Here is an 8,868-nt window from a genome sequence, read left to right on the forward strand (position 1 = left end):
CTCTGAGAGATTTTCATATTCCATCCAACATTACGCGTATACTTTTAACGATCTTCCATACCTCACGAATTCCTCAGGAAAAATTCTTATTCATTGAGCTAATAGAAATCTTTGGCAAACTGTTAGAGAGTAGGTTGTTTAGCGTTAATCAATTATTCACTGTCGCAATCGGAATAATGGATCGTAATGCTTCTTATAATTAGAACAATGCAGGATAGTTGCGAATAGTAAGTTCTACAGTGTTGATGCTGCTGAAGGTGTGAATTTTGTTCGTCATATACAGTAAAGTGTTGTTGATTGCAACATAAAGTTGATATTCATAATTTTCTCCCAATTTATAGCTGCAAGAATTGTATTTTTATGACGCCCGTATTTACTTTTACCTAAGCTATATAGATATGTGAGATATTTATAACAACATTATGACCAACTTGTGATCGGCTTATTCTCCGCATCTGATAACCCGGTAATCTAGTGAATTTTACGAAATTTTACGCTGAGAAAGATCGATCAGGTACAATAATACGATATTATACGTTGCTCGGGGTCGCACAATATCCTCTATTACCAGAAGCGATTTGTAAAGATCCCGAGCACTCAATAGCGTTAATATCCTCCCGGTGACAAATGAGCGTACGACGCCGCAGGACGTCCGGCGTCCCGATGCCACGCGCTTCTTCTTGTCGCAAGAGAAGTATCTGAAAAAAATCAACGTCTAAATGCTGCCGCGTTTTAACACTAGCGAAGTTTTCCTTCCGTTCATCAAATATCATCTAGAATAAAAACCGTTGAAAGCTACACAGGTAATGTACTTTGAAAAAGGATAAACCGCGTATTACCTTGAACGCGGATTTAAGTGGTAAAGGATACATTTTTCGAAAAAGTGACTATTTTTAGAGTGCCGAAAAATAAAAGCTATATCTATGCACAACTCACACCTCAGGGTGTAGAGAATACTTTATCCTTTTGAGTACTACGGGAAATAATTGTATAGTCATTCCTAGGAGGGTGTGAGCACGATGTGCCAGATAATTAACCCGGCACAAAGGCCACAGTTATAACTATATATATACTCTGTCCTCCAGTGGTATAGCGAACGATATTGGAGTTATTCGAACTGTTTTCATCTATGATGCCAACCGACATGTTATAAGCGAGTGACTTTGCTTTATAACAATACCTCTACCCCTATGCTGTACGTGTGCCCGTACAAACGCGGGGTGACCGATTGTAAAGTTACTGGCACCGTCTGGTACACCGATCAACAATACGCGTTCTATCTGTACGGCACGGATATGATCGTTTTACCTTCAAACTGAACCTTTTGTTGGTTTCTTCAGCACGCGTGATCTTTGACAAAAGTCTAAGATTGCCTCACCTCTTGTGCATATTCTATAGTATTGTCCTCCCCGTGTCGCAAAAGAAAATTAATAGGAGAATGCTCGTATTTATGGTATGATTGTTACCAATGTTAAATACTTGTATTTGAAAATAGTAATTAAGCTCTGACGTAATTCTCGATGAAATTTGTGCTTTGCGAATATTGAATAGTTATTAAGGGGGTGCCCTGGTCGATTTTGACGTTTACGTACATATCTCCAAATATCGAAGTCCACGTATATCAAACGCGAAAGAGGGCTTGACAGCCCCATTCTACACGCAATTCTCAACAAAAACACTCCGAAGCATTTTCATTTGACACAGAAATAAAGAAATGGCATGAATTCTATGAATTTACGATTACGATTTCGTGGAATCCGTGCCATTTCTTTATTTCTGCGTCAAATGAAATTCTATTGGAGTGATTTTGATCATAATTGCGTAAAGAATTCGCCTTAAGCCTTTTTAGCGATTCTAATACGTGGACTTCGATCATTGGACATATGCACGTCAACGTCGAAACCGACTAGGTCACTTCCTTACAATTAGCGCATGGCAGGAATATAATTCACGATGAAAACATTTCGTACCGAATCTCCAAAAATATATTCTGATAGAAAGAATTTTATTTTTGTCCGACTTCCCATGAAGAAACGCCTTTTCGCGCATGTGAAATTTCCGTTTGCAAACACACATTTGCCAGCGGGTGGACATTTGCGAAAGGTGAATTTTCGAAAGTATTAGGACAGCGAAAAATCGTGTACATGACTGGCGGAAGGCGATTTCATTCGTGCGATCACCATCCTCCTGAAATCGCCTTCTTCCCGCGCTTGGCAAACAACGCACTATTATGTAGTATTGAAGAATATTGTATGCAAAATAACGTCAGATCTATTTTCATTCGAATTTTGTGTTGTAGTCGCGGATGAGATATTTGTCACGAGGGCGAAACGCACGCTTTCAAGTGCTAACGCGGATACGATGATACGCAATTCTCTGTCATTCGTCAAATATGAGTCAATAACTCACTGATAAAAACGCAGGCGTATACTTTCAAATATTTTCAGGTGTTGTGCACCATTGCAAAGCATTAAAAATCCGTGGATACTCCGCCCACGCGAAGAAGACACCGCCCCCGTTGACATGCGCCCTGGCACCCCTATCTTGCTCTTTTCATTTTACTTCTCACCTGGACAATTTATTGCTACCACAACGGTTGTGGGATTTGGTAAACTTTTTAGTACACTTGTTGTCGAAGTTTCAGAAATATATTTTCACTGTGGAATTTTCAAGCATAACCGAGAAAAGTAGAATTAGAAAGTGGGCTCTCGTTTTATTTGACGGCTAACAAGCGCGCGACAATTTTTAAAATGTCAGGTGAGCTCGGTGTCGGCGTGAAATATTAGTTTACTTACTTTTATGACAACTATGAATTTAATTTTCAGTAGCGTTTCCCATTTACGGGTTTGCAATTTTTTCGAAATAATCGTATTTCGAGTATCGTAGTTTTAATGAGTAGGTAAAAAAAATTTGCCTGAGCTAGTTTTATCTAACCGCCAAAAGAAATTGACTGCCACGGGATTTTAAGAAATACTTTTTTAAATTAAAATAGACCAGGAAACTCCCCTTGATCTAAGTTGCAACGGGACGTCGAGATCAAGTATTCGCGGACTAATAAGATGTCCGCGAAAACTACCCTGTCCAACTTGCGGTAAACATTTTGATCGTCCATCGCTTTTGAAACGACATCTTCGCACGCATACGGGTAAGTTGAATTCAACATTGTGCTTACTAAACGCGTTAACGGGCAATTTTCGTGATGGTTTTCTGTCATTTCGTGTAGTAAATTTGACTCCGATCATTATTTGGGTGAGCCTCGATCGACAGTGTTACTGGAAAGGGTTGAACAAACCACCTGCAAAATTCAGGCAAAGGAATTATACTGTCTATTCAGGCTGACAATAATTAAGGAGGTGGTACATTATAAATTTTGATTACCAATAACTTTTTTGTAACGTACGTTTTAGGGGAAAAGCCGCACGGCTGTTTAGTGTGCGGAAAAAAATTTAGCACCAGCAGTTCGTTAAATACGCATGCTAGGATTCACACCGGAGAAAGACCGCACGAGTGTCCAATCTGTGGAAAAAGATTTACCGCTTCCTCGAATTTGTACTATCATCGAATGACTCACTACAAGGTTATTATTGCATGACATGTTTGAAATGTAGATCGATAGATACATCATGATTGAATTTGAATTTTGGTCCCCTGAGAATCCAATTTTTGTGCTCTTTTCGCTTGAAATTCTCCGGTCTTTTCCGCTTTTTGTCTCCGGATTACAAGGCATCAAAAATAGTCAAAAATATTCGCCCAAGTTACATACTTTCGTTTTCAAATCAATCTGTTCTCTTGAAAACGGACCAGTTACTAACTAAACCGTTGTTTAATCGTTACAGGAAAAACCTCACAAATGCAACGAATGTGGCCGCTCGTTTCCAACGCCCGGAGATTTGAGAGCTCACGGATATTCGCACACCGGCGATTGGCCGCTAAGGTGTCCAATTTGCGCTAGAGGATTTTGCAAGCCTGCGGCACTACATCATCACGTGCAGCTTCATAGCGGTACGGATGTATAAATTATATTCTCAAATATGTACCTGTTACTGTAACATTTTTCGTTATTCGCGAAAGTAGATCGATGATGTTTTATTTGTTTGGAATTGTCACATTTTTGTTTATGCGGCGTATCATTAGATTTATATTTTTATTTCAGGAGATCGACCTCACTATTGCAAGTTATGCAACAAAAAATTCTCAGTTACAAGCAACTTGCGAGCTCACGAGCGAACCCACTACTCAGAAACTGTGACCATAATTTCTTCCACTCGAGATAATATACGCAACGACAACGTCACGTTGATCAATAACTTAAACGACGGATCGAAAGGTGAAACAACGATACAAATTCCTACTCCAATTTTTCCGTGGAATCCTTGGCTTCCGTTACAATATTCGAAGTAAAATCTTCTACAAATAGAACAATGTTGTATTACATTTAATTAAACCATGCCGTCGTATACAATATTTAGTCCGGTTTTTCTACGTAAATGATGACGGGGTAGGTGGAAAAGGTCTCTTTATCTAAATATATATTGCAATTGTTTATTTAACTTTATTTGCTTATGGCTTAGTTATAACAGTATCGACATCAATGTTGACCGTATTTTCAATGCAATCGGTTTCCATGGTCAATGTCTTTGTATCTTTATCATCATCGTTTTCCTTGTCGTCAGCAACGTCCATCTTTTCTTCTTTCGGTTCAGTGTCCATCACCACTTCCATTTTCGTTCCGTTATCCTCGTCAATGGCTTCCTTGTCTTCTTTCACTTCAACGTCGGGAGATTTCTGTTCATCTTCGTTGGTTGATTCTTTTTTCTCTCTTTCGTCTTCCTCTGCTTTGTTTGCGGCAGATTGGGCGGCCTGCGTTTGCGACGATGTATCGCATTTCAAAATCTCACGCAATGCCATCGTCGCGTACGTGCTCGGCCTGAGAGACATCTCAACGATTAATGCCTTGTACCTGCCCTCTGGAACATATTGAAAAAACCATTAGCACAATTAACTTTCAAGCGACATAATAGTTTTTGTTGTGATATGTAAAGGTAAAACATGTGTAGAAATAAATCCTGTCACATACCTGGGTTTTCCTTTGGTGCTGGTAGGCCTCGCATTTCATCAATATCGCACAGAATCAGATCGTCGTATCTTTCTTGGTACCGCATGATTCGCCAAGAGATATCAGATGGAATTTCCAACATCTTTCTGTATGCCCCACCCAATGTATATTTTCTGAAAAAAAAAAATTAATTTTAATGATAATAAGTATATGTATATGCTGTCTTGTACCGACTATAAGTTCATGTTTTATGTGGTGAATGTGATGCATAATACTTGTATACGCGGGATCAATTGATATCCGTGTAAATTTGTAAAATGTACCTTATAACAAACTCACTGAGCTATTTTATTCCGCTGTATAACCATAAGTGTTTACTACTGAAATCTATTTCGTGAATCGAAACAAGATTGAATCAGTGACGAAAAATGTGAAAAAAATGTATTACTTTGCAGCTTAAGATTAAACTCAAAGTAGTGATAAGTTGGTCAAACATTGGTATGTTTGCCTTTATTACGGTTTACTGAATTTCAGACGATTCTAAAGTTGCATAATAACGGTTTTCTTGTAAATGTAGCGTTACATTAACATTACAAGTTTCAATATCATGATTTAAAAATGAGAAATTTTAATCCGAGCAAATTAATTTTTAATGTTAATGAAGTTACCTGTTTTTTTGTCTGAGATCTGTAGTTAAACCATCCTTAGCAAGGATTTCATCGAACCATGGTTTGGCATATGTTGGGTAAGTCACTCTCCATCCAGGTTGAGGCATAACAATATCAGCCAGTGTGTAATCAGATAAATCTTCCTCAGTCAAAATTTTAACAGCTGGGAGACTACGCAGATCTTCTTTGTCTACTTCAGCTGTGTTTTTATCTTGGTTCAAGTCATTCTTGACTTCCTCCACCTTCTCTGTGTCTTTTGCAACACCCAAGTTATTCTCATTGTCAACAGCTGGAACAATTTCCATATTTACTTCATCTACTTCAATTTTCGTTGAATCCTTTGCCTCAATTTCTGGATCCTCGACTTTATTTTCCTCTTTATTTTCGACTGCTTCCCTCTTCCTCTCTCTTTCCTGCCCATTGTCTGTATCTTTTGCAGCATCCTCGTTATTCTCATTATCAATAGCTGGAGCTAATTCCATATTTACTTCATCTATTTCAATTTTCATTGCATCTTTTCCCTCAATTTGAGTATCCTCAACCTTATGTCCCTCTTTATTTTCGGCTGCTTCTTCTGGTTTGCCTACTTCGGTCAAATCGCTTTTATTAGCTCTATTTTTGTCCGTGGCAGGATTTTGCTTCTTATCATTTTCACTCTCGTCTTCGTTATGGTGATGACTAAAGTCTAATCTATCAGTCTCTTCATTAAAGTTACGATTTTCGTACACCAAATCCCCAACCACAGGTTTTGGTCCCAACTCTTTTATCCTCCTAGACACCATTAGGTTCCAGATAAAACTCTGATAGGCATGAATGTACATTAAACTTGTGTTCCTGGGAATCCAGTCTAACGCTCCTTGAGGATTTTTGTCGCCACAGACGTGAAGACCCCACAAGAGTTTGGCTTCTATTTTATCAGGCCTGCTAATTCGTTTGAATGCTGCATGAGCATCCTTAGATTTTTGATATATCTCTCTAGCTTCGACAAGATCCCTTTGCAGTTCACCAGCTCGCGGTTTTAATATGAGTTCAATTGCTTCATGCCATTTGCCTTGCAATAACGCTTTTCCAATTTCATGTGTTGGAATTGCAGCTACTGTTCCGAACCTCTGAAGACCGTAATAATTAATGAACCCATTGTCACGCAACGAAGTCATAGCTTTGTCAATTTCCTCATCAGATCCAGTAACACTTCTCAATGCAATGCTGAACCGGTTTCCACTCAACATTCCGAGTTTGAGGGGCTCGTCACAAAATTTGAAGTTACCAACGTAAGCACCTCGGACTGATTTCGCTGCTGCCAAAATGTCGAGTGGATTTATTTTTTTCAAACTAACCCATTGGGTCGTTCGGGCTCTACGATCCTTTGTTCCGGCATAGTTAAACATGTTGGATTTCAGTCTTAAATACATTCCCATTTGGTTTAACGCGTCCATTGTGTCAATGTTCACTTTGTGGAGAAGAAATTGACAATAATTTCCACCACGGCGAGCCCAATCCACGCGTTGATCTCGGCGGAACATGCGCCCTGAAAGTTATATCAAAATACTAGAATAATATTCAAATTTTTCAAAAACTATCCCAGTACACGATTTGCACAAGGAAAAGTGAATTTATTGTGAAAATACTATAAAAATTTAGACTCTTCGTAACCCACCACTTTGTTTCTGCTTGTTAGCCTTGGCGACAACGATGAATTTTGTTTCCCCTTTTTCCATGGTTTGGCTAATGGTATTTGGTATTTTCTTTGCAATTGCATGAATAGCACGGCGCTCGTCTTTGTTCATAGTAGTGACGTTGATTTCCACAGACAAAACCACACTGTCAGCTTCTATCAGTGTTTCCAATTGTTTCCAAACTTCTGGAGGAATTTCCTTTTTCAGATCTTCCATATTCTCCAGTTGATCTGGTTCTGGAGGTATGGTCTGGTTTGTGAGTTTGGCTATTTCACCGTTCAAAGTTATTTCGTGTACATGGAAGTCTCCGTATCTCTCCTTTACAACACCTGAGAATCCGTTATGATTTCCGACGAATTCAGTGACGCCAATGTCCACTTCTTTCAATCGATTTCCTACCTCCATTTTCAGTCTTTTGCCATCGATGTCGAGATTTCCCTGGTTTCTTTTGTACCCTCTTCTGTTTTGGTTGCCGCCTCGGTAGCCTATGAAAGAATAAAAATAAAATAAACTGAACTATTCAATGAAAATCCCATCTATTACCAGGTGTCACATGGATAGGGTAATAAACTAGGATGTTGCAACCTTGCTAAATTTTGTTCCTTTAAAAACTTTGACCTGATAGTGATACTTGGCGCTTTCACACCTTTGACGAAAATATGGAATTTACCTCTACTTCTACCGCGATAGCCACGGTATCCACCGCCTCCGCGATGACCCCAACCATCGCCGCCGCCGCCGTAATAACCTCCCCTGGAAAACGATCGTCCACCCCCATGGAAATACCGATCAGTATGACCGCGATGACCGGTTTGTCCCCTGCCGTCAGAGCTGCCGGTACCGGCTTGTTTACCGTCACCGCTTCTCTGCATTCTTTTATGTACTTAATAATACTCAACTTAAACTATAGCCGCTTTAAGTGTCGCTATGAGATCACATTGATATGTGAAGTAGACTGGTTTAATTTTCAAATTAGAAGAGAAAATTTTTGATAGCTGTTCGTGAACCACGTTGGCAGACTACCCTACTCTACACAAGAATCACGAGGCAGATTAACCGAATGAAATTTAGGTTATGTCCTTTCGCGCGGTCTCACGGTCGTTGAAAGAGTTGGCCTCGGCCCGTCGGACAGGCACGAATCGAAGAAACACCGGATCCGAGACAACGATTTAATTTGAATTAATGCCGCGTCTTATCTCGAAATCCCTTCAGTTAACACCTTCAGGCACCTTCACAATTGTTGGAGGTCTTTGAAGTACATATCAACATGAAGACCCACGTAATACTTGCACGTTACAAATATAATAAATTTGAATACAATTCACTGCCATTCAATGTCATAATTTTAACAAAATCTTCATTATTCAAATCACTCAGTAATTCGAATACAAGGCAAAAGCAATAATCGAATAGCTGTCGCATAAGAATGACTGCAATCATTTCATATACCTTTGGATGCCTGAGGAAA

General features: G+C 39.3%; 2 protein-coding genes across 2 annotated transcripts; one reads left to right on the plus strand and one right to left on the minus strand.

Annotated features, from left to right (window-relative positions):
- Positions 1–2,664: 2,664 nt before the first annotated feature.
- LOC107219393 (zinc finger protein 239-like) lies at positions 2,665–4,401 on the plus strand. The gene is made up of 5 exons (XM_046746672.1): positions 2,665–2,757; positions 2,993–3,145; positions 3,408–3,577; positions 3,837–4,002; positions 4,154–4,401. The coding sequence occupies exons 1-5, from the start codon at positions 2,751–2,753 to the stop codon at positions 4,399–4,401; spliced, it is 744 nt and encodes a 247-aa protein (XP_046602628.1). The 5' UTR covers positions 2,665–2,750.
- A 127-nt stretch (positions 4,402–4,528) lies between these two features.
- LOC107219444 (pseudouridylate synthase 7 homolog) lies at positions 4,529–8,670 on the minus strand. The gene is made up of 5 exons (XM_015657669.2): positions 8,071–8,670; positions 7,382–7,885; positions 5,725–7,252; positions 5,078–5,229; positions 4,529–4,967 (listed from the first exon to the last, which is right to left on the minus strand). The coding sequence occupies exons 1-5, from the start codon at positions 8,270–8,272 to the stop codon at positions 4,561–4,563; spliced, it is 2,793 nt and encodes a 930-aa protein (XP_015513155.1). The 5' UTR covers positions 8,273–8,670; the 3' UTR covers positions 4,529–4,560.
- Between the last annotated feature and the right edge of the window lie 198 nt (positions 8,671–8,868).

Source organism: Neodiprion lecontei, chromosome 1 (assembly GCF_021901455.1).
Source record: "Neodiprion lecontei isolate iyNeoLeco1 chromosome 1, iyNeoLeco1.1, whole genome shotgun sequence".
Taxonomy (NCBI): domain Eukaryota; kingdom Metazoa; phylum Arthropoda; class Insecta; order Hymenoptera; family Diprionidae; genus Neodiprion; species Neodiprion lecontei.

Excerpts from the sequence above, each read along its gene's own strand:
- LOC107219444 (XM_015657669.2), bottom strand. The coding sequence starts at position 8,272 with ATGCAGAGAAGCGGTGACGGTAAACAAGCCGGTACCGGCAGCTCTGAC. Across the intron at positions 7,253-7,381 it reads TAACAAGCAGAAACAAAGTG|GGCGCATGTTCCGCCGAGAT; the intron begins GTGGGTTACGAA and ends TATAACTTTCAG. Across the intron at positions 5,230-5,724 it reads GATCTCAGACAAAAAAACAG|AAAATATACATTGGGTGGGG; the intron begins GTAACTTCATTA and ends TTTTTTTTTCAG.
- LOC107219393 (XM_046746672.1), top strand. Across the intron at positions 3,578-3,836 it reads ATCGAATGACTCACTACAAG|GAAAAACCTCACAAATGCAA; the intron begins GTTATTATTGCA and ends TAATCGTTACAG. Across the intron at positions 4,003-4,153 it reads TCACGTGCAGCTTCATAGCG|GAGATCGACCTCACTATTGC; the intron begins GTACGGATGTAT and ends TTTTTATTTCAG.